A 26,750-nucleotide genomic window follows, 5' to 3' on the forward strand; every position below is an offset into this window, starting at 1 on the left:
TATGCAGAGACTCAGTAATCTCTGAGATAGCATCTTTGTGGCTGTGCAGTGTACCAAAGCATGCTCCTTGACAAACCAACTTGCTCAGACTTGACTCAGGAGTCTTGGTATTGTTCCCTTCTTAAGAACATGGGCACATTTATAAGACCAAGCAGAACTTACAGCATCTATCAAAGTTCGGTTGTATTAAGTTTTCACATTAAATTTTTGAATATACTGGAAAACATAGCCCTTCATCTAAGTTGTAAAGCATGCCATTTTCAAAAAGTACACTCAAACCAATATTAATTTGCTTTTTGGCAGTCAGCAGAAAATATTACATTTTTAAAGAGATAGGTAAAACCATTGAAATGTATTGTTTATGTAGTGACATGACAGCATAACCAGAAGTTAATTATTTGTCCAGAAAAACAGAGAAGGAAGCCACCAACTGGAAAAGACTCCAAAGCCAAGGAACTTTGGTATCTAATACTCTAACAAAGTTCTTCAAACTTTTAGAAAGGTGGCCATCTCAAAGCTATATACAGTCAATCAGATTACATTCAATCCTTGGTCTGTGTGCTAATAATCATAACAATGAGTGATGGATTCAAACAGGGAGGGAGGGGCATTTGCACCAAAGTCCAGCTAGGCTAATGAAATTCATAACATAAACTAAGAAAAAGATTTTTCTTAACACTATAAACCCAGATTCTAATACACAGGAGTACCAATTTTACTGACTGAACTATCTAGCCTGCAAACTCTACACATCCATTTGAATGTTAAATGATTCATTTCATTAAATACTCATGAAATATAGAAAACATGTTAAATTTTAAGTTTATAATTACAGCAAGGACAAGGAGAAAAGTTTAGGTCATTTCTATACCTGCTTAAAGCTGTGTTTGTATTCCTTGCACGCAGTTTCAACTGTAAACTTCGTACTAAATATGTTACAAAGCTTTGCACCATAGCCATTGCGTCCACCTGAAAAAACAACATATAGTAAGATTTTTTACAGCAGAACCATATTTATGATATACAGAGAGTATGCCAATGAAGTAAAATGTTCCTATATAAGACAAAAGTTGGGCCACATGTCAACAGCTATCAAAAGGTGCCAGAGATGGAGTTTCACACTACCTCCAATCTGCTGCAACTGCTTCTGCCTCAAAAAGGAGCAGTTTGCTCCTTCCATCAAGGCTAGGATGCTCCCATTGCTCCCCTATGTTGATATACCAGTTGCTTACTGAAGGGCAAGTGACCTCAACACCCTCACCCAGCTGAAAACTAGGCCATGAGCAGATCCAAATCACTCCGCAACCACACATCATAATGTGGGCAAAACATATGGGGTAGGATAGAACAGAACTAACTTTCATTCATGATCTAGATTAGGGTTACTTCACATTTAGGATAATAAATCATATCCTAATTTATTAAATTTATTTTTCCCTTCATTTCAAGAGCATAAATGTTTAAATGCTTGCATAAAAATAAATGTATTAAAATACAAAAATATTGTTTGTTACTGAATAATGCATACTGACATTAAAGATGTAAAAGTAAAGTTCTCTGTAAACATTGATATTAAAAAAGAAAAATTAAGATTTTTTTTCACATCATTTTAGTCTAACAGAGTGCTATAGTAATGGTGACTAAGTGATCATCTGTTATGAAACAAAATAGAAAAAGTAAGAAAAGAAAGCATACTAAAAAGCAAACAATGGTGTAATTGAATAAAACAAAGCATATTAAATAGTCTTGCCTGTAACTTTTTTCTCATCATCATCGTAGTTGCTGGAGGTTAGCAGCTGCCCAAAGATTAAAGCAGGTACGTATACTTTTTCTACTTTGTGTTCCACAACTGGTATACCCTTCCCATTATTCCATATGCTGATAATGTTTGATTCCCTATAAAATAGTGATGATATTAAGCCAATTAATGTAATCTTGAAGACAGACTCCTGCACACATTTTACCAGTTTAAGTAACTACTAAAATACAATAAAAGACCATATTCTTACCACATTTATTCACAGCTCTATCAATTTTAATTACAAAAAAACCCACTTTGTGCTTACTAGATGGCTTAGAAGAAGCAGCATAATTGCCCATACATGACAGTATGTCGTATCACAAAACTAACCCCCAAAAATCTGTCTGAAGAGCTTTCACTATCAACGTGATGTGCAACAGAATCCTGAAGTTTAGTGACAGAATTATACTTAAGTTAGAGATGTAGATTTTTAAGTTTCGTTGAAGCCCACCCAGAGACAGCCAGGTTATCATCTGTTTAAAACTGTTATTTCCCAGTTATGATAAACATTTTAACTTACTATATGCATCAATGCCACAATCCATCAACATCTGATATTGCTAATATTTGCAGCTCTCACATAGAATTTTCATTTCAGAGTATTAAAGAGTTCAAAATCATGACAGGTCAGGCAGATTTACACTACCATGTCCCCCCCACTCCGTGATAAAAACAATTTAGTCTACAGAAACTGATACTGCACTGAAAACTTGCAGAAAAATTACTTCTCAGCATATTTATCCTAAAGATTAGGTGTGAAAATTAGGTCTCTAAAACATTTATTATTCAGTTAAATGTCACTGAAAGGGTACTACTAAAGGAACCCAAACAACATCTATTTAACTACAGTAGCAGTTTCAGTGTGATAGAGCTGACTAATTCAAACATAACCTTATCCTAATGCTAAGGGAGTTGATATAGAAGTTCAAGAGGTGCAAAATTACATTACAAAACCTCAAGGCTGGTATTTATGAGTAACCTGGCTGGTTATAGTTATGTACTTCCAAGCTTTCATCTAATCATGAATTTTATACTCTTCTGGTTTTGAGTTTCCTTCAATCAAACATTAATGAGTAGTTTAGGAAAGCAAATAATTATAAATTCAGAATGGTAGTACTTACTGTTAACCCCATTTAATTGACCTTTTTATCTTAAAATATTAAGATAATGGAAATAATTCAAAAAATATTCTTTTGTTTTTAAAAAATCCAATTTCATTTAGTAAAATCATTTGTACAAATCCGAACTATAGTAGCACTGGCAGGAAAAGTAAACAAAAACATGCTTTTACTTACGGATCAATCGATATTTTAATACAAGTCATATTCTTGTCCCTCTGCTTATTGTCAGCAGCATTTACTATGAAACAAAGTAGCACAAGTTAACACTTTCTAGAAGCAACAATTAATTACTTGATTGTAAAACTGGTATATACATATTTAACACATGTTAAAATGGTCCAAGTATTCCTTAATGTGGTATCTTTTTATATATTCTGTGTCTTATTACTGAGGTTTATAAACATGACCGAGTACCTGCAAGAACATATTTTTCAGCCTTCTTCTAATAACTGACTCTATATCTAGCAGTTAGATTATCTTAGAAATATAGAAGTGTATTTTGTGAACCTGATCTCATAACTTTTCTTAACATACTGAGCACTTCATTATTCAGTTGCTGCACTTGTTTGGGTATTTATTACACGTATTATACCACATATGGTAAAAAAACCTAGGAAACTTTATGCATCGCCAGATCAGTTGACACATCCTTTTGCCACTGAAGCCCAATCCTGAAAAAGCCACATCCACTAAGGAGTGTTTTGATTGCAGCAAAAGTTATCTCTAAAGAGCCCGTGAGACCTGTATCTAACTGTTGTAAGTTAGTTCCTAAACAGTTTACACAGTTTATGATCAAAAGAAGCACAACTGGAAGTTAACATTTGATCAGAATGTACTTAAACTGCACTCCAATTTATATTAACTACAAACAACAGAAATCAGAAATGCGGCTATGGCCATTAACCATAAAACAACATTACAATCATTTTCAGCATTTGCCTCATCACCCATGAAACAGACCAAAATAAACCCCAAAACCACCAAAGGACATGAAGATAAATCCATTAAAATTAAAATATCTTAATAGATTATAAGCATCTCAATATAAAATCACGTATTTTTAGGTGCTTTTGCTACAATTATTAAGTGCAGTTTCATTAAAAGGTATGCAGAGCTACAATGTCCAATTTTCATGATGTTGTTGCCCTGACCCCTAGCTCTCAAACCAAACTCTGTGAAGCACTTATCAATGCTATATAAAGAAGCAATAAGCCATACAGTACTACTATAATGATATGATAATGATCTTCCTTTTTAATGGGACAAGATGGAAGTGATTCCCTCCCGTAAAAAGCCCATAAAGACACTCAAAAAAGAGGTGACTAAAGATTTTCATTCCCATATTTCTCTGTAATGAGTAAAACACAAAAATAAAAAAATCCTTCTTTTCCACCAGGCCAAGATATAGTCATTATTGCTTTATTGCTCCAAGACAGCAATCCTGTAAAGCATAGTTACAGAGGTGTGGATAAATGCCTAATCCAATGAAGATCGTGACAAAATTTTCATTGACCTCAATAGAGCAAAATTTAATTTACAATGTAATCCTGCCAATCTTTACAACATAACTTCATAAAAACTGATTAGCCCAAGAATTCATGTCAATTAACCCAAAATATCAGTTCAACAAACAGCGCACTTCAGATGTTGCACACCTCTACTGCTGGTTAGTCTTCAATGTGTGCCTGTCACCAAAATAATATCATAAACTAGTAAAGTCACAGTGACTCAGGGATTTCCAACAGAATTTTCTAAAAATCATTTGTTTGTGCCTCAGTCACCATGCTTTTAAATAGTAGTATGATACTTATTCATTTTAAAACTGTCTGAAGTCTAGAAATGATCCATGTAAGAATCACCATCACCCCCACTATCATTCTGTATAGAAGGAAGAAGTTTTATTAATAATTCACAAGATGATGATTTAAGTCAACACTTAGAAAATTTTCAGTTGTCCTCTTTCAGAAGAATAATCTTCTTTCAAATGTTACTTAAAACTGTGGCCCTGATCAACTTTGCAGATTAAAAATCTTGCAACAATATTGATCATAAAGAATGATCTAGTTTGGACATTCAGTAACAAATATTTACACTGTCTTACATGTTTAACTGAAAACACTCTTCCCTCTTCAAACTGTTCTGTAGTGCTGGAATAGACTAAAATTTTCATGCACTCCAGTTTAGTGGTACTCTAAGTCTGTGATTTAAACTTAGATACAAATTAATGTGCTTTGAGAGCACTCAGAAAAGTATATACTCCACAATGCTAAAGCAATATTATTGTTAAAAATACTTACCAAGGATTTCATCAAAGATCTTGTACAAGCCTGGAACAAAGGTAACTTCTCTGCAATTCATTCCTACATCTTCATCATAAACCCACATTAACTAAATGTAAATGAAATAAAATAAAATAAAAATATTTACTTGTCTTAGTAAACCAGTCTATGATTCTATAAGATCTATTTACTTCAGGAACTTTACTCTTGCAATCTGATTGCTGCTGTCATATGTGACAAACGCAGGAGTTTGGCAAAAGTTACAACTGTATCCGCAAAGACTTCCATAATGAAAATCCATTATTTCTGCTTGGTGGAGAATTCCAACAATATAGACAGTGAAGTTTGAAGCAATTTGCAACTTCATAAAAACAGCTGAAAAAAGTGCCAGCAGGAGGCTTAAATTCTCTGTTCTCTACCTAAACAAACAGATCAAAGAATTTTTGGACCTAGAGCAAATGCTACTTACAAATATGCATATATTACAAACATATATATTTGTGAGCATATAGGCATGTTTGTAAACACACATATATACAAACATAACTGTGTGTTTACATACATAGGTGTATGTTTATGTTTTGACTGAACATCTTCTGAGCATGTTTTTTCAGGTGAACCAAGCACTGCTTTAAAAAGTCTTCTCTTGACCCCTTCCTACACGTGCATACATAAACACGACCACAGTTTTTAGCATAATTCAGAATACTCAGAAAAGTAGAGTTTTGCCTATTTATTCAGCAGAATAGTCATTTTCCTATTAAAACAACAAAAACTATTAAGACTGTAAACTTAGTGACACTTACCTGAGTTAATGGTTCGACTGACCCAATGTAGGTATCTGGACGGAGGAGGATGTGTTCAAGCTGAGTTTTTTTCTGATAAACTCTCTCAACAGACATCTTCTTTGAAGTGTCATTTTTATTAATGCTTTCTGACTCTTCCTTTTTTGAAGCATTGATCTGATTATCAAATAATGTCTAAAAAAAAAAAGACACCAACAATCAACCTCATTCATTCAAACACTCTCAAGATATAAACAAAACCTGACAGAGATTTAAATTATAATCAAAACTTGTCACGTAATTTACATGCTAAGTTTTCAGATGTATTAAGATCAAGCTACCCCTCAACAGAAAAAAAACAACAGATTATGCGACTGTTTCTTAACAAATTATCACATATTCAAACTTTAGTGATTTACTACATATGATAAACCAAATAAAGAAACAACAGTGTGTTACAAAAGACACCCACTTCCTCAGATTAAGTATTTATAATACCTATTTTGTGCTTAAGCATTTGAATCCAAACCACTGAATACTGTTCTGCATAACAACAGTAAAACTACTCTTTTACATTTTAGTTTGAACAATTCATTCAATGGGACTTCAGAAACACTGTAATGCCTCTCCTATGCCTTCTAAATGGCCATAATTTACATTCTCTATTTAACTGAAGCAATTAAACCTGATACAACCCAGTTTAGAATGCTTGACGATGAAATAAGACAAGGACTGTAAAAAGAGAATCACGTAAGCTAATGTCAGAATTTAAACAGAATTCAAGCCTAGTGTGGCTGCAGATGATGCCAAATGTCTCAATTGGAAGAGCAAGCAGTGTTACAGAAAACTAATCCACTTTTTGAGGGAGGATACAGGGATTTGGTGCATCTTTCAGCAATTTTTTCCTGATAAATAACTCCTTCCCATTGAACTAAAACAACACAAAAGGAAAAGTTAAAATATCTCAGAGCAGCCACGTCATGTAGAAAAGGCCCATTCTGAGACAGTCAGAGCACATCTACACCAAAGGACTAGGTATGACATTTTACAGTATACATCTTACCCGCAAATTTGAATTATCCTAAAAATACCAATAACCATAACTTGAAACCACATATTTATTTGCCTGGCTAGCACACATAACAGAAAAAAAAAAATTGTCACCACCTTCCTAATGCCTGAAATAGCCTCCTTCTCTTACAGGGGGTTTAGCAACTTTGAAGCCGGTGTTACATGACCAGCAAAAACCATCAACAGATAAACAATGAGGATGAAACCCACTTACCACTCAGGTAAATATTTTACTCCCATTTAGCTGTTCCCAGTAAATCTCCATATAAAGTAAATATAGGCTAAACTCCAATCCCAGATTAACCAAACACCATATAAATTTCTCAGACAGAAGAAAGTATTATCAGTTCTCTCTCATCTAGCCCTTGTTGCAGCCTCAGATAGCACTGAAAGCAAAGGGTAAGAAAGCACATAAGAATAAGGAGCAAAGGATCCTGAACTCACCCAAACAACTTCAGCAGATTCAAAAAGTCCAAACACCAACCTATATCATACAATTAACAAGGACAATTCTCCCCGTACTATTCCAATTTGTCTTCTCCTACTCTTTAAGCTTTGATGCTTCTTCCCTGCCCTCCCCTCCGCCTCTTAGTAAGCAGAGGAATAAAGCTTTTCATTCTATTCAGAACAAGGGAAATTACCCTTCTCTTCCAGATTTAGAGATCACATTTTTCTAGTTTATTTATGGAAATGCCATGAACCACGTACTTCAAGAACCTTTGAGACAAGCAGACTGTGTGCACCAGTGATGACAACAGCCAATTGTTTGGCCCTGAGTAAACCTGAACAAGCCAAATGAGAATCAAATATTCTCTGATACCCAGTCCTGCAACTGACAGCATCCATAACAGAGAGGGAAAGAACCATGGGGACTTCACAATCCTGCACCAAGATTACACACATCAGAGTTGGAACCACAACACTAACTGTCACGACTTTTCTTATGGAGCATGTCGCATCTCCCACCAAACAGGGAAGCTGCAAAATCCCATGCATGTGTGATTGAAGTGTTTTGGTATCCAGGTTAATTTAGCCTACACACTGTCAATTGGTCTTAAACTGTGACAACCCCACTACCACCACCCTAAAAAGACAAGACGTGGATCACCTAAGCAAGCAGAAAAGAAACAGGACTTTGCATTAGATACATTGAACTGATATATGGAAGAGGAGGAATGAGAATTGTTACTAAAGAAGCATTGAGAATAGTTACAACATAAATTTTACTTTATTGAAGTAGTTCTGTGAATGATGTCCAGGCTTCCAATGAGCTTCACTGAGTGTGTACATAAATTCTTTTATTTTTAAAAACTTTCTGACCTTACTGGCTTTACTTTACAATCATCTTTGACATCATATGTCATAGGAGTCACCCTTAGCTCACTTACTGGATTCCATAGCTCTGTTAGCACTGTTTTACTATGCTCACTTGTTCTAAAGGGACAAGTGATTAGCAGGAAAATAAAATAGTATTTCTCAGATGAAAAAGTAAGTGTTGAAAGAAGGGAAGAGAGGAAATGCAGTTCATATAGAAAAAAAAATAATTAAAGGTGTAAAGACCACCAGAATCTTGTTCAATCTTGTTCTCTTCCATTTTCTCCCAATTCTTAGGCTTCAAGAGGTTTTTACAGTTGGCAAAGTACATGATGGGCAGTTATCACATGCCAATGTTTCAGCTGTCATGTACATCAGTATTGTATTCTTATGACTGTTCTGAGACAGCTCTCTGAACTGCTTCTACTTGTACAGTCTCTGAGGACTAGCATCTAACCATGCATCTAACTACTCAGTAACACATTAACATAGAATAAGAACTCAAATCTTAGCCTTATAAATCTAGGCTACAATTCTACTATCTCCACCAGTTCTACTTGTCCCACATGATTGCAGAAGTCAGTAGATTAGAAAAAATCCATTTGGTTGTGACTGAATGAGTGTCTCTAGATTGTGAAAAAGTAATACAGAATAGAATTATTGGGAAGGGTTTCCTACAAGCCATTGCCTTTGATACAACACTAGGAAACGCATTTCTGTTCTCCAGTGAAAGTCCTACTGACAACTTGGAGGAGCTTATACTTTCCAACTTATCAGTAAGAAACATACTGAGCATCAAAACTACTTCTGTTGAGATGCTACTGCCAGACTGTTGTCATGTTGACAGAGATCAGAGATTACACCTAGACAGACTTTGCTGCCTAAAATGTTAGTCCTGCAGAAGTATCACTTCTTGGGGAACAGTGAGTTTGCTTTAACCCAGCAACAGTAAGGATCTTCTGTTACTCTACTCTGTGTGACAGCTATGTCTATTATCTTTTATAGTACACTAATTAGAACTTGATTGTGTATTATTTAAGAGGGGAAAAAAACACACAAAGGATCAGCATAACATTTTTTCTTCCTAGTCAGTGATTATTATTTAAAAAATAAAAAAAAAAAGGAGAAAAGTAGTCTTAAAGAAGTTTCATTCTATAGTTTTTACTAAGACATCACAAACACCTTTTCAGTATGTTCTACTTAAATGTTCAATTTTCATTGTCATAGAACAGGACAGATTTTATTCGTACAGTCCTCCAAGTACAGGAGGTCTTCTGTATGCAAAAAATACTCATAAACATTCAGAACTAAGTTAACTTACACACTGTTGAAACACAAGGATAAAAACAAACAAAAAACAAACACAGAAAGTATTCAACTACATAAACTAATGTTATTATGCAGGCATGCAAGCATCAGAAGTCTGCAGAACTGCAGTTTCCCAGACCAAGCTTTCCGAGCTGTGCTGTATTCTGAAACAGAAGACCAACTCTGAATCTCTGCATCTCCGTCCTGAATGGAGATTTTTAGAGTTCAAGTGATGTTTAGAACTCATCCCAAAGAAGAGAAAAATCTTCATCACCAAATCCATGACCTAGATATATGGACATAAAATTGAAAAGTGCTTTCAACTGCTGAGTTTCTACTACTTAAAATGTAAGCAAATATTGCAGGAAAGCACACTCCTCTGCCTTTTTTTTTTTTTTTTTTTTTTTTAATTAAACTGAGCAAGCACTAAACTGCAGTGTTGTCAAACTGACAGTCTCTTCTGTACATTTCGGAATTGTCTCAAGAATGCCTTTTGTATTCTGTCCTGTATGAAAGATCTTCATATTGTTAGAGCTCCAATAACACTTCTCAAAACAGCACCAGCTGTTGTTTCATGAGAAAACCTCTAAAGAGAATTAACCAAGAGTCACAAAGGGCTTAAGTCTTCTGCTTCACAGTAAGTCTGTTTTTTGTTTGTTTGTTAACAGGTTACCCAATTCTCAGAGTCTGCTTTGTAATCTTAAAGTTGCCAATTTTTAGGGGGGTTTTGTTTGTTTGTTTATTATTATTATTTATTTTTTAGACACAGAATTTGAGTTTTCCAACGTTCTTGTGACATTCAAGACTTTAGAAATTCTTAATAGCCTTTTGGACTTTCTAACCCTCCAGACCTGATGAATATATACATCCACATACATGTAAGTCCGCAAGATGACCATCCTTAAGTAGTTTGGAATGCTATAATCTATTGCACTGTGCATCCTTCTTTATAGACATGCAGTTACACTTCATACTGCAACCTCAGATGTAACAAGCATCTCAGACACTCTTAAACACAGCACAGTGGTAACTGTATGGAAAAAACCATACTGATTCTCAGTTAATAGCAGTTGCAGCTCAGTTTACTACATGCAGACTACTGTGCCTGCTATCACAACCATGTTTTATTATGGTAACTGCTTTCTCCAGTATTACTCCAATGATTGCAGTTTCTCTTTGGGAGTTGTTTTTGCTATAAATTTATATAGTACTGTGTGAAAGCTATAGTCATTCTTCCCTTTTGCAATTTCAAGAGTCAGAACGCAAGTAGCCTTTAGTAGATGACAGTTTGACAACAATACTTTTACTGCCTACCTTCAACCTAAGAATTTGCATATTTTGTTTTGGCATCTTCTTCCTTCACAGTTTGCCCCCCCCCCCTTTTTTTTTTCTTTTTACAGTCTCCTCCATTGAAATTTCTGCATATAACAGAGCACAGGTGACATCCATACTATGGGAGAGATTTTTATTGCCTTTTTTTGATGAAAAACAGGTCATGTAGTCTTCTTTTGTGTTTTGAAATCGGGTTGAGTCACCATGCTGAGTTTGGTTACTTATGCTGCAAACAGCTGTACTTCAACATGCTAAGTCTTAATACACATTTGATATGGACAGTTTGGCAGCCCCAGAGAAAAGCTATTCCTATCTAAATAGACAATAAAATGTAAAGCTACAACAAAGAAGGTAGGTTTCCTCATCAGTTTCAATGTTGCCCTAACTGGAATATACATCTTTAGTTTAACTCCTTACTTTAAGTGGAAGTTTTACTTTTATTTAAGTAGCTGAATTTCACACCGTTGCAAGAAGTTGCAAATCCTGAAAAATGTTAATGACTCTCTCCTCACTTACATAGACTTAATCCTGTATTGGCCAATGTCATCTTCTCCTCCACAATATAAACTATCTCCTAACAACATTGACCTGATCTCTTTCCATGACAAGGTGACCCGCTTAGTGGATGAGGGAAAGGCTGTGGATGTTGCCTGCCTAGATGTTGGTAAAGCCTTTGACACCCTTTCCCACAGCATTCTCCTGGAGAAACTGGTGGCTCATGACTTGGACAAGCATACTCTTCACTGCATGAAAAACTGGCTGTATGGCCAGGCCCAAAGAGTTGTGGTGAACGGAGTTAAATCCAGTTGGCGGCCAGTCACAAGTGGTGTTCCCCAGGGCTCAGTATTGGGGCCAGGTCTCTTCAATATCCTTACCGATGATCTGGACGAGGGCATCGAGTGCACCCTCAGTAAGTTTTCAGTCAACAGCTAGTTGGGCAGGAGTGGTGATCTACTTGAGAGAACAAAGGCTCTAGAGAGGGATCTGGACACGCTGGATAAATGAGCCAAGGGCAACTGTGTGAGGTTCAACAAGGCCAAGTGCCAGGTCCTGCACTTGGGTCACAACAACCCCATGCAATGCTACATGCTTGAGGAAGTGCAGCTGGAAAACCACCCAGCAGAAGAGGACCTGGGGGTGGTGGTTGACAGCCAGCTGAATTTGAGCCAGCAGTGTGCCCAGGTGGCAAAGAAGCCCAACAGCATCCTGGCCTTTATCAGGAATAGTGTGGCCAGCAGGACTAGGGAAGTGATTGTCACACTGTACTTGGAACTGGTAAGGCCCCACCTCAAACACTGTGTTCAGGTTTAGGCCCCTCACTATAAGACAGACACTGAGGTTCTGGAGCATGTCCAGAGAAGGGCAATGAACCTGGCGAAGGGTCTAGAGAACAATTCTTACGAGAAGCAGCTGAGAGAAGTGGGGTTGCTCAGCCTGGAGAAAAGGAGGCTCACGGGAGACCTTATTGCTCTCTACAACTAACTGAAAGGAGGTTGTGGCGAGGTGGGGGCCAGTCTCTTCGCCCAAGTAAGAAGCAATAGGACAAGAGGAAATGGCCTCAAGTTGCACCAGGGGAGGGCTAGATTGGGTATTAGGAAAAATTCCTTCACCAAAAGGCTTGTCAAGCATTGGAACAGGCTGCCCAGGCAAGTGGCGGAGTCACTATCCCTGGAGGTGTTTAGAAGACCTGTAGATGTGGTGCTGAGGGACACAGTTTAGTGGTGGACTTGGCAGTGCTAGGTTAACAGTTGGATTTGATGATCTTGAAGGTCTTTTCCAACCTAAACAATTCTAACAAAAAACAAAACAAACAAACAAAAACCACAAAAAAAACAAACCCATTTTTCTTTAGTCTGCCCATTCTTTCTTCCCCATATTAGGTGGCAAAAAAGGGCTTTCTTTAGATTTTTTATTTATGCTTGTCTGCCAGAGAAGAGACAACAGTATGTGAATAAGAAGTTACCTTCACTTTGGCTTTTTCTTTTCTGCCTTAACCTCCTACAACTATTACATGCAACGATTGTTCTCCTGAAAGGCAAATGCAGCCGTGGGACATAAGAGTTTAGAAATGCGCATGCCATGTGTCCTACATTCCCTTAAATAAACTGTAAGATAAGCACATTTAGTGGGACAAGAGAGTAAATTTTGAATGTAATTAAGCTGTAAAACCTAAGGAGGTTAATTAAGTAATGAAATCCAGGGATGTAGTAGATTTTCTGCCATTTACAGTTCAAAATAAACTGTCTCTTCTGAGGAAGATATGCTATACCTCAAAGAAGTTTATAGGCACAATATGGTAACTACTACGTAGTTCTGTGGATAACATGGTGTTATATATTGGATCATAATGGCCTTGGCTTGCTTAGAAAAATAGATGATGAATACATTGTTACCTAAACATTTTACAATTCTCCCAAAGAAAATTCTGGCTGAGAATACCTCCCACCATGAAAACAAAACTGGAGGGAGTTTCAAAATAAGCCCCTCTCCTGCTGCGTTTAACAAATGGTTTGGCTCTCCTGCCAAGATGGAAACACACAAAAGTAACAGTTCCCTGTTACCACAGCAAATTTCCATAGACCATTGCATACCATTAGTGGCATGAACCAAATTGCTCTATCATATCCTCTTCAAAGCTGATTGTAGGAAGGAGTTCCCAGTAAGCTCACCCAGAACTAGTCTCACTCCAGTGAGGCTAACATTTATTTTAAATTCCTAAATTTTTTTACCTCCTGGTCTGGACAATTTGCTCTGGACTCTGAAAGCATCATGTCACCCAGAGTTTTGTTAGGATGATTCAGTTATAGAATAGCTTGAGGATGGTCAGATTTCCCCATTACAGAAAAACACAATGGTCAATTGCTGCCAATTCAATCAATTGCTGCTTCTTTCTTCCCTCCTCCCCTGCTTCTCTGCTCCATATAGTGGAATCAAACCAACATCACAATAAGTCAGTTCAAGGAGTAAACGGAGCATTCCCCCCATTTTTCATCAACTAGAAGCAATCAGTTGTCCACTGGCTCATTTTCCTGAACAAGCTTGCTAGAGAATCAGACACGTACTGGTGCAACAAAGAGAGCAGAAACACACAGCTAGGAGGGTAAGGTTAAAAAAAAACAACATACTTTTCAGCAGATATCATTAGATTGCTTAGTTGCACCATGAAATTAGATTCTTAGAATTACATAGCTTCATCTTCCTATTAAATAGTTAAACAAAAAAAAAGGATCATCATTCTGATTTTAGGATTACTAATGCACAATATAGTAACACGGGATATTTAAATGAAATTTTAGGGATTTGCTTTCTCCACAAGACTTTAGAAAAGTTAAGAATATCACTCCTGTGCAAATATGTATGCTCATTATAATTACTCCTGACCAGAAAATAAAGTGAATTCATATTTAAAACAACATACATACACTTATATTAAGTTACTACAGCAATAGTTCTGCTTTATTTGGCACAGGTTTGGATACGATCAGCAGTACATTCAGATCCTGATCTTTACTATTTTCTTTAAAAGCAAATGTCTAACATCGGCCCGTGCACAATGACAATTTAACTGAATTTTACCGTTAAATTTTTTAATGGTCTGAATTTTTTAGTTGTCTATCCACTGACAAGTTCCATTCCAACACTAAGTTTTGATACTGTTTACCCAATAGCAAAAACTACACCTATGGATGCTTCGGTAACAAATTAATCTTTTAAAAATCTATTTTTCCAGCTAAAATTCAGAGACAAGGAAGGAAAAAAATAATTACTGTCATGGAAAAGGAATTTATTAATGTAAAAATTTAAGACAACTGAAGACAGTTTTCCTACAGATTCGTAGAACCATGATCCTTGGAACCACTGAATGAAGTGGTTTTGTCACTGAATGACCAAATCTGTTTGGTCCACTGTTTCATCAGCCAACTCCTATACAAGCCTTCCACTAGCCAAGAAATCAAAAAGTTAGAGGTACTACTATCAGAACTTTAGGTTATGAACATCTGGCAGCACTTCTTCATAGCTCAGCGTTTCCCACATCCTTGCCCTTTTTAATGCTTTACTGCATCACCAGTTTGAGTGCTGTGAAAGTATTCTAGACTCCCAGTACATTTTTATTTCCCAACTGCAAACATTACTTTTGAAGGGGAACACCACCACCTGATAGATCCTTCTGACGAATGAAATCTCTGAAACCCATTCAGGCTGCATATCAAATATCACATTCCTAGAACAGCACTGTGATCTTCCCTTCTAGATCCTATGGGTTCTATGGCCAGCTGAAACCACATTGGACCACAAGGTATTTTTACTCTGCTTTACTCTGTTTATTAGTCTTCAGGCTAATAAATGAGTGGTAGAAAATAAGTGTAGAAAAAGCTTCAGGCATGAGTAAGACAACATTCAAGACATTCATGCTGCAAGAGAATACACAGGGAGAGCAAATTAAACAGCCTAGTTTTTCAGCTCATGTTAACTGGCATTAGGATATTAACTGGCTTCAGGATTACTAGTCACATTAGTGATAAACAGAATTCTTCAACGTACAACAGAGTTAAGTTTTTGACCTCTCATGAATGTAACAACTATCAGTATAGTAGGATAGCTGTACCTTTACATTATTTGCACGTCTACCTTACATTGACATACTAAAGGACTCTGATCCTTAAGGTTTTTGTACTTCATAACTTATATGGTGCCCAAAAAAGGAACACAGTATGACTAGTAGCAACCATTAAAAGTCTGCTCCTCAGAATCTTTAAAAGAAAAGCAACCACAACATATTTACTTAACAGGAGGTACCACATAAAAGGAAATTAACAAGTTTTTTTTTTCTTTTTAAAAACAGCCCCAAACAGAACAAACTCTAAAAGTTTAGGAATAATGATCACATTTCTTCCTCTCTAATACCACAGCTTGCTCCTCAATAATATTCACATCTGCTATTTTATTATTAGAAATGCCTATACTAACAGCCACGTTTTCTAGCATTCTATATTTTCAAAATTTATTCTTTTCTGCCACATTAAAGTAAATATGAATCCAGTGGTGTTTAAAAACAAGACAAAACACAACATAGCTTGAGTTTAATTGCTCAACTCCTACTATGCAACATCTACTGTTCCTCTGGAGATTTTACAAATATTGAAACGTTTTATAAGTCTCATAAATATACTACATGTTCTAGTCTCAATCCTGTAGTAAACTCCATGAGAAAGGAACACAGGTTTGGTGTTCCAGACATTTACAGCAATTCAGAAGGAGGAAAACAGAGGCAGCAACAAGTCAAAAAAAGCCTGAGCATTGTTCCAAAACTCCCCCTTCTTCAGCCACTCATCCTTCCACAACATTTCTACAGAAATTCTTATTAAAAGCCTTTCAGGATTGCTCATTAAAAATGCTGAAAATATTGAAGATCACCAAAACTCCACCCTTTAATTTGCAATTTGAGAATTACATCTTGGCAGAAGAATTCACCCCTCCATAACAGGTACCATATAAAAGACTTCTAAAATAATTTCAAATATATTTTGACATTAATTTTTAAATTGTTCAGCATTTTCATCATCTTTCTGTTACCTGACACATATGTTTATCACTTAACTGGCAAAGAAAGTCTACATGGCTTATTCTGAAAGATTTAACTAGTATCAGAAAGGGCAGGTTAACATGACACAACTACAGGTTTGCTTTCTCTCAAGTATCTGCACCACCTCCCTCCCTCTCCACGAGCAAACCAGGTAAGGAACTTCCCCCCCTCCCCCAGCTGATTCCTCACATGCTTATACAGTCTCTTACTTGTGCGTTTTAGAAAAACTCTCTCACGGGTCTACTTAATAACAAAATAGAATAACTGCCTCACTTCTTGCAACTGCTCTCCTCCGAGTGGCTTGCCTCCATTTTACTTCAAGACTGTGACATAATATTGTAAAGTTTTCATGACAATACTGTAAACAACAGTGGTGGAAAAGACTAAGTTAGGATCACTAAATAGCATATGACAAAAAAACACTACCTCAGCCAACATAGAGCTCTGTGTTGATGCATGGAGACAATAGCCTGTATAACTGCATACACTAGAACTCTCTACATCAGCTGGTCTAAGATGGTGTTATTTTTCCCCAGACACCTTGCTATTCTTGTATCTTTATATCATGGTACACAACTACCAAGGGAATAAACACAAGACTGAAATGTTCATACACTACTACAGTATCTTTCCTAAAAAGTCAAAATACCCCAGAGCTACTAGAGACCAATATCTCCAGTGAAGCTCACTCTACCAATTTCTCATAGGTAAAGATGTTCTGCTTTAGGGGCTGATCCCAGAATTCTAACTGCTCTTATAGAAACATTACATGTCAAGTTATCTGTTTGCAAGAGCTCCCCCACTCTATCTTGACTTCTTTTCATTTATAAGACAATAACTTTTCAATGTTATCTTACAGCTCCTGCAATTTTGACATGAGAAAATATTGTTCCTCGCTCCCTCCTTGAAGATTCCTTCGCAGATTGAGAAAGCTGGTGTGTGAGTTTTTGGCACCTCACTAAGGCAGACATTTGTCCAGTTTTTCATATACCTGTACTTCTTGCAATTGTTCAATGTCTTAAAGAAGCAACAAGAAGCCTCAGTCTAACCAGGCCCACTCATTCACCAAAAAAAAAAAAAAAAAAAAAAAAAATCGAGTAAAAGAAATAAGTACCTCTTCAAGAAACACAGCTTGCATGAAAGGAGGACTGCTTAATACCTCAATCAAAATTCTAACTCACAAGTCAGGAAAAATCAGGAAAAATACACATAGTAGATTAAGCAATTTAATCCTCTTTTATACCTTTTTTTTTTCCCATTAAGGTAGCTTTTTAAATTATGCCCAACAAAGGAAAATATAGATCTGATGTTTAGATCCAAACCTTTCAAACACACTCTAACTCAAGCAGCCTTTACACTAACTTTGCTAATGCCCTTTTTTCTTACTTGCTGAAAAAAAAACAAAACACAGAATTGCTTAGATGTGTACAGTGTAGCAAACACTTTTAAGAAAATAAAAAAATTAGAAGTAGTAGTTTAATTTACTTTCAGTAGCAAAACATATTTATATGTAAATTGAAATTGTGTTAAGATGCAGACAGCATTTTAAAATAGCTTTATTAAATGAAACTAGATGAGCTGATATCATAGAAAAAGTTCAACAACACACACTTCAAAACCTAAGTTAAAGGACTCAGTTCATAAGAGTGAACACATTTGCAATCATGCTGAAGTTTTAAAACCAGCAGATCTGATTCTCACTTACTGGGGAGGAAGGAATCTTTCCCTGCTTTTCACATCAACTTTTTGAGTACTCATTACTGAACCACCTGAAGAAAATGGCAAGGAAACGTTGTTTGAATAAAAATTACTATTACTAAGAGTTGGTCTATCACTTTCCTTCCCAGGAATGCTTTTCTCCTATGTTTTTTTAAAAAAACAAGCATTTAGTATGTTTAATCTTTAAACCTTCACTGGTTGCTAGAACTTAAATTATACTTCAAATTTTAGTATTTATTTTTAAAGTTCTGTAAAAACATTTTATATGCCTTGACTTAATACTCAGTTTAAATTTGGGGTATTAGCTTTAAAATACATTCTTCCAAAATACCTGGGTTTCACTACACGTACTTAAGAAGCCTGTGTCCTCTCGACACAGTTATCCACATGTAGAACTACATTTTTTTTTACTCAATCTGCTTTTGAAAACTTTCAAACCCCCTCTATAGTGCAGAATAATATTTTCTTTGTGGGTGAATTGCAAGAAATTTACTATTTAAATTGAGGAAAATTAAGTTTTCTGTACCAGTTTTCATTTCTAAGTTCTCTCTATATAATATACATAAAATCCACTCCCAGGGACGGAATCACTCATATCCATCAGCTATGAATCGCATGTGCTGCTTTTGCTTAATTGAAATATAAACATTCATTGGAAGACTCCTTTTGCACATAGACACACAAGACAGCTTACAGGCAAGGTAAAAATGTACTTCTGAAAAATAAAGTCTATAAAAATAAAATACTAGATTTAAATGATTTTTTTTTTTTTTCAAACCTCAACTGCCTACCTTAGACTACTTGTATGCTCTTTTAGTTGGAAAGGTTACTTTATCTGTCCAAATAAAGTAAGTAATTACTTACTCTTTAATACAGCACAGGTAGCTTAGAAATTAAGTGTATACACACACAAATCTAGACAGATAGAACATTAACAGAGGACAGGTGCTTGAATGTACACCTTCCCCACCAAACACCTAAAGTAATGCCCCACTTCTTTTTTTTTTAATCAATCCTCTCCTCCCCCCAAGATATAGATTCCTTCCTAGAGTTCATTACAATTTAGTTCCTCACTCCTACCCATTCAGCATTCTTTGACCTACACTAGAACAAGTTTTCCTCCCAGCTCAGAATACACAGGGTAAAGATGCATGTTATTAAGCTGCAAGACTGGCTCAGTTGCAGTCAAAGACGTAGCCCTGATGTTGTTCCATCACGAAGCCTCTACCTGATACCATATCTATCACTGCTTTGACCCTACATTATTCAGATCTCTAACAAGGAGAGGATTGGACCAGGAAGACGACAACAAAAGTATTTGGGTGGTGGCATGGAGGATAAAGGATAAGTGGTAACAACTTTCTTTTGGCAAGCAAGTCATAACATCTAAAGGATCCCTCTTCAGAACTATTGTGTCTGACTTGCCAAACTGAGCCACAAACATTTCCTTCTAGCACCACAATATTCAGGAGAGTCATCACATCTCTTTTCAATACTGCTTCCTTAAGGGCACCAGAATCATAAACTCAACAAGAGCAAGAGGGAATGCTTCTTCCTCTCAACTGCTGACATACTACATAGCTCCAAAGCCTACAAAATGCATTATGTTTAATAAAACATAATGTAATGTAAAATAGTAACATATTGGGGCACTTGTTTCAGGTCTGGTCTACCTTCCATTGTATAACAACTGAAAAAAAAAAAAAAAAAAAAAGGCGGAGGGGCACATGGGGCAGAAAATAACCCCAACAGTTCTCTGGTCAACATAATAGCAAGGAATGCCAGAGAGGAGCACTGAAACAAAACTTGGCAACAGTGTCTTTTTTTTTTTTTTTTTAACCTCTCCTCTGCAGACACCACAATATAGCAGAGGAAAGATAAGACAGTAACTAACAGTATATGTAACAACTGTTACATATATGACAAAAGTGTTGTAGGCCTAGCTTCAGCCAGCAAAGAAACAGAAGGCCTGATCCAGATAAAGAAATTGAAAGAACAGAAAGCTAATTCTGAGTTTTAACCTGGGGCTAGAGGGGCAACTGAAGAGGTTTAGAGGACCCACGGGTACAAACTTCAACCACCTACTCCTGCTTTTGAGACTTTTTGAATAAAGTGGTAATAAACAGTAATAAAAAGAATAAGAACTATTTACACTTGTTTCATCTCTAGGACAGTATGCTTATTTCTAAAAGGTGAAGATCTGTTTAGGATTTGGTCATATTACTAGTCATATTTGCTTAACTGTTTGTATTTCAGGAAGGCAGAATCCTGCCAGCTTACAGGAACAGACTCATGATAGAGTAGTAACATACTACAATTCTCAGGCTGACATATCCTGACACTCTTCCTCCAAGCACTATACCAACAGAAAAAAAGGAACTCCTGTCTTGCTCCTGCCCAAAAGCCTCTGCTCCCAAATCAGAGTAATGGGTGAAGCTCAGTATACAGCAAAGGTGGGCAGATATTTGGTGTAGGAGAGACCCTATTCAGACTTCAGATGCAAAAAATCTTACCCGCAAAGTTAGAAACCACCTAGTGCAGAATCTGTAACAAGTGAATTATGGCATATCATTGGAAATTATCAGCCACTATTCAAGAGAAATATTTGTTTTAATCTTCTTGAAACAAATCATTAAAAGCCAAGTCAAACCGAAAGCTATCTCTTTATTACAGTTAAGAGTATTTGTTTTCAAATGAAACAATAAAAGAAAGACAAGTCTCTTTAACAGAGGGATTGGGAGGGCTTTACTTGTTGGAGGTTTTTTGGTTCATTTTGTTTTCTTTTGAGTCTACTGTTCTATCTTCTCTATTACATATATATTCATTTTGTTTAAAAAAAAAAAAAAGACAACATTAAGTTAAAAGTTACTTTCAAGGTAAACTTTGAAACTGCTGAAAAGTGCTAATAGCTGAACCTAGATTATTTGAAATGTTGCTTTCTTTTCATTTACCAATATACAGCTACAGTATTAGTTAAAACCGAATATGAACCAGTATAAACCAAATATATACATTATTTCCATCTACTAATAACAAACATTATTCCCATTCTGCTCCATTCAAGGAGCACACAGGTCTGATATTAATCTTATCTTTTTTTAAAGAAAAGTCCCATTAACACTCAGCATATATTCACTTTAGGCTAGCATTTCCTAGAACTATTTCACAAACATTTCACAAAGGGAATGAAAATGGAAGTGGTGTTCAAAGTCTTAAATTATTATTATTAGGAGTCTCAGCTTTTATTTATCAGGCTCGTGTAGCTCTTCAGCTCAAGGAGAAAGCCTGGAAAACACTGACAGAAGTAACTGATGCTTGTTTGAAACACTCTTCCATAGCTTTGTGAGCATTACCACTGTATCAGAACCAACACACTTCAGTGTTAGTTGCAATGACTTCACTCTCGCTATAAAAGGCATATTTATTAAAAGTACTATTAAACAGTACTAATAAAGTACTATTGCTGTACTATTATGACAGTTCATTTTCTGTAGTCCCTAAACACACAGAATGACTGAAGATAGGAATTATTTCTTTTGTTCAAAGTAATTTTTTCTAGCATTAGAAAATGCCATTATGTTTCACCAATGAAAACTCCCCTAGTTACAAATCCATGCTGTTGTAGCAAACTCTTAATACAACTTAACAATTTTGTGGGTGACCTTTGGAAATTATCCACCAAAAGTAATCAATACCAATCTGTTAGTCAAAACTCCACCTTCTACCAACTGCTAGAGGGGGGAGCTGCAAGTTGATTCAAAAAAATCAGCAACCAGACAAAACAAAACACACTTCTCAAAAAAATAACTAGTACATTTGATAAATCAGAGGTTATCTTGGTTTATTTTCAGTTATACAATATTAAATGATTTTCCCAATAAACATTTTCAACTGATATACTCATGACTCCCCATCACCGGTAATTGTGCCTACTTACCAGCTAACCATTGCTAGTTATAATTCTTTAAGTTCTGTTACAGGTAGCTGAATGCACAGCTGACTTGCTGTTTGTCTCCACAAACGTTTAATTCATCTTGCTTTTAAAAGCAAAAGTAGGCAATACCTGATGCCTGTGTGATGTTCTCATTGTGAAATTCATTCTAAGGTAAATTCTCTACCACATGAAGTACCCTTCCTTTTTCATAACTACATGTAATTCTTTCCTAGTTAGTTGAACCTATGAACAAGCATGCTTTTTATATCATAACCAAAACTCAAGTTACACATACAAGTCTTTACTAAATTATGAATACCAGGTTACATATATAGGATTTGCAAGTTTGAAACATAAATTAACACCCCACTATGTTTCATCTCTAGAATTTGACTTACTTCTGTTACCCTTCAATTGTTTAATTCATGGTCTCAAAAAGAAACCACTAACAATACAAAATACATTACTCATAAAGCAAGCATCCTAGTGGTTTCAACACACTAATAAAAAGTCTAAAAAAATCAAGGTAGTTTCAAAACAACTTACAACCAAATAGCAAGTAGTTGCATATCCAGCAGATATATGGCAAGCAGATTAAAACCAGACAGCTGAAACTATTACTGTCCCTAGCTCTGTACCTCTCATCCTCAAGGCCAGCATATGTTATCTACTCATGAACCATCATCTGAACCAACTTTTTTTTTTTTTTTAACCTTGCACACTAAACCTATTGCTAGCCACTGCCCCATCCATTTCAGTGCCACAACAATATTGCTCTCTTGTATGCTTGTGTTCTACAGCTGACACTGAACAGTTTTGGTTTAGGAACTGGCTCAGAAGTCCTATCTTCAGCATTTAAAATGCACGTGAGAGAAACAACATCCTACTGTTTTCTGAAAAGAAAAAAAAAAGCAAACACAGTTTTAACTAAAATCTATTTATTTCCTAACAACTACTCTGAGAGGACAAAAAACACTTTAATTTTTACTGCTTTTAGAGAAGGAAAAGTTTGATTACTTCCAGTTGTATGAAACTGTTGACTCACCATACTTTCATCCCCGTTACATTTAAGAACATATTACATAAAAAATGCCCACTCAGTGATTTTCACACTTCATTCTGCAGTTTTCTATACTAGCTTTAAAGCTTTCAGTTACTTGGTCCAACTTAGCCTGTAAAAATCTTAATTCTAAAGAGCTATCCAAAGACCACAGTTGGTAAAGATCACACAGTATTGCAGGAAGGAAAGGAGAATCATTTTAGCTTCTCTACTAAGGTTGTTCCCATATCTAAACCATCTAAATTCAAGTGGCACACCCAGAAACTTGCTAAATTTTATACACCTTTCCAGGCTGCCAGCTTCTTAAAATGAAAAAGAGAATTACCAACATAAAATGCAGCAATTAGAGCCACATAAGTAGTCCACCATCAGAATACACAGGATTTGTTCACCCTAATAATGCTATCCACATTCTTTTCCAACAGCTCAAAGATGTAGAAAGACACAACAGAATAACAAGTTTGTTACTAGTGCCTTTAACAAAACTTCTTAAGAGTTCCTAACTCTGTAAATCATATGCATCTGATTAAAGATGCAGCTACCTCACTGTCTATCTATCAAGATACACTGTCTTGTGCTTAAACATTAAAGAAGTTACTCTCTCTTGAATGCTACACTGAGTAAGAGAAAGGCAGGGAAGTTATTGATTGGCTGAACTAAGCCCCTTCAGGTTATCTTTGCTCCTCCTTCCTCACGTCTTAACACAACCAGAGAGCATCCACTATTACTACAGACAAGGAGAGAATCCCTCTGCACTGTGAGTCGGGGCTAATACTCTCAAAGGACTTCAAAACAGCTCAAAATGACTCACCAGTTCTCAAGTCAGTTATCACCTGTACCCTGTCAAATCTTACTACTTCTAACCAACCCATGAAAAGGAGTCAAAACATCCCATCTTGGCCCTGTTACAGAATTATAACTTTTGGAAGATAATGAAGTTTAATTCCAAGATACAAGATAAAGCACACAGTTCCAGCCCCCAAATACCTCTGAAAGCCTCCTCATTACCCATCTCTGAAACTTATGAACTTCAGGTATCGTCTCTTCAGTTACAAAAGAAGCTAGGATCAACACGTAGCCCCTTTGGAAGCCAGCAACGACTTTGTTCTAGCATCAGGAGGCAGTAACTGCGACTTTAACGGGACGACGGACAGCCCATATGTGACTTTGGAGGACAGCGACTTCAACACAGCCATAATGACCCACCCACTCCCCCCAAGGCAGGAAAATCCTTCCTACCTGTTTGCTCACACACTAACCTTTCCCCTACGGTCCCGAACACCCTGACGAGCCCCCCACGGCTGCAAACTCCCCTCCTGCTAACGCCCACCCCAAGCCCAGGCTGTCTTCTCCCTCTCCCTGCGCGCCGGACCCCTCCACCGAGCGGCTCCACAGCGCTTCCCCTTTCACGTCAGCCACCAGTTTCTCCTTCTTAAACGTTTAAAAGCCAACCTGCGCTCTGCCCACACACACAAGGGATGCAAAGAGAAATTAAAAAGAAAAAAAAAAAACACAAAAAAAAAAAACCCCAACCAAACAAAAACAACAAAACACAACCCCACAACTTACCACCCAAGTCAGTCCCCCGCTGCCGCCGCCGCCGCCACCGCCGCCTCCTCCAGACTTTGCCATTTTCTGCCCGTTTCTCCTCAGCCGAAGGGAAGCAGCAAGGAGGCAACCGAGAGGGCCGACGCCGAGGCTCGCAGCAGCGCGGCGCGCCCGCCCTTCGCGCTTCGCCTCGGCCCCTCAGGCGCCGCGCGGGCCCGGGAGCCCCCGCAGCCCCTCGCTCACCCTTACACACACACACAGACAGGCACCCCGACACCGAGAGCTCCCCACCCCCTTCGGCCCGCCTTCTAGTTCATGCTGGGGAGCGCAGCTGAGGCGAAGGAAAATAATCCGCCGGGGCAGGCGAAGGGAGGCGAGGGCTCCCTCCTGGTCGTCCGCAGCCCCACGAAGGGAAGGAAAAGCGCCCGGCGGAGGCAGACCGAGGAAGGAAGGGCAGCCTAAAAGGGCCGCGCCGCCCGCACAAAAGCGCCTTTCCGCCGCCCGCGCTCAAACTCGAGGCCGGGGAGGCAGCGAGCGGGCAGGCGGGCCCAGCCGGGCCTGCGGCTCTCGCTAGTTTAAAGGGACTGCCGGTCCCTTTACCTCACGACGACGGCGACGGCGGCAACAACAGCCGCCGCTCTCACCGCCGTAGTGCCGCCTCCCCTCTCTTCCTCCTCACTCCCGGGCCTTCCTTCCCCCTCTCTCCCCCCTCGCAGCCACAAAGGGCCGGAAAATAGATTAATAATAAAATCTCCCCCTCCTCCCCTCCCCCGCCCGCGCGCGCGCACCCGCACGCGAGTGCCCGCGAGTGCTCGCGCAGCCCCCGCCTCCCCCCGCCCCCTTCGCTCCCCTCACGCACGCAGGCGCCGCCCGCCGGCACCCGGATCCGGCCCAGCCCTCCTTCCCCTCCTCTTTCCGCCCCGTCCGATGCCCGGTGCCGCTCTCCCGCCTCCTTCCCACCCACCCACCCCCCGAACCGCTACCGCCGGCACCCCACGCTCAGACAATAAAGTGCGCTGCCCCTGTCCGGCGTCCCCGCCGCGGCCGCCTCCGAACACCGCCGGCCCGGGCTGCCCTCCCTTCCCTTCCCCCCGCACCCTGTCCCCGAGCCGCCCCGCCAATCACGCGCCGGAGGCGGGCGGGCTGCGAGGGGCGGCAACCAATCGGAGAAGCGGAAGGCGCGTTTAGAGACGTCACTGCGGGTGGCAACAGGGAAGGCGCTGTGCCTCCGCGCGGGGGCGCTGCCGTGCGCCGCGGGGGGAGGGGTGGCGCGAGGGCCGGCGTTAACGGTCGGAGCAGGGCGGGAGGGGAGCGGAACGGAGAGGAGAGGAGCTGTGGCGAGGCGGGAGGCATTAACCGGCCTGCCGGGTCAGCGGCCGCGCTGTGGGCTCCGCGGGGGTAGGCACTGCGCCCTTCCCGGGGAAGGAGCGGCCCGGCTTTCCCGCCGGGAACGTGACCCCACAGGGAGCGAGCGCTCGGGGCTGGCAGGGCATGGCACGGCTGTCCCCTTCTCCCGCTCTGTCAGGTGGATGCTGCGGCAGGCGGGTGGAGAAGAGGCCATGCGGTAGGTGGGACAGGCGTCTGGGGGTACGGTGCGCGGCTACCCCCTTTCAGCCCACCCCGTAGCCGATCCCTGCCGCTGCGACCGCTGCACCCTGCGGCGGTTTGAACAGGATTAAAGTCCTGATGCTGCAGGCAGGAGAGCCGTTTGTAACAACCACTGCCCTCTTCTGGACCGTGGTAATCAGCCTGAGGGGTTCTTTATCTCAGCTCCCTCACTGAACTTTATTCTGCTGCTTTTATGGATGCTTTTGAGCATCACCGCGTGAAGTCTTCTTTCGGTCAGTGATACGTTGCCGTATTATAGGGTCACGTAATAAAGCACCCTGTTCTG

At 38.7% G+C, this 26,750-nt stretch overlaps 1 protein-coding gene across 2 annotated transcripts in view; it reads right to left on the reverse strand.

The window, feature by feature from the left end:
* Nucleotides 1-25,156, reverse strand: part of TOP2B (DNA topoisomerase II beta) — a gene marked incomplete at its 3' end in the record, with an annotated part of 66,243 nt that extends 41,087 nt beyond the window's left edge. For both annotated transcript variants that reach the window (XM_082499311.1, XM_082499310.1), the window contains exons 1-6: nt 24,878-25,156; nt 6,008-6,181; nt 5,220-5,310; nt 3,097-3,160; nt 1,751-1,896; nt 872-969 (exon numbers count right to left, since the gene is read on the reverse strand). In XM_082499311.1, coding sequence (XP_082355437.1) covers nt 872-969; nt 1,751-1,896; nt 3,097-3,160; nt 5,220-5,310; nt 6,008-6,181; nt 24,878-24,940 — 636 coding nt within the window. In that variant the 5' untranslated portion in view covers nt 24,941-25,156. The remainder of the gene's footprint in view (nt 1-871; nt 970-1,750; nt 1,897-3,096; nt 3,161-5,219; nt 5,311-6,007; nt 6,182-24,877) is intronic.
* Nucleotides 25,157-26,750: the final 1,594 nt, after the last annotated feature.

The sequence above is a fragment of the Vanellus vanellus genome (genome assembly GCF_965231255.1).
Source record: "Vanellus vanellus genome assembly, chromosome: 2".
NCBI lineage: Eukaryota > Metazoa > Chordata > Aves > Charadriiformes > Charadriidae > Vanellus > Vanellus vanellus.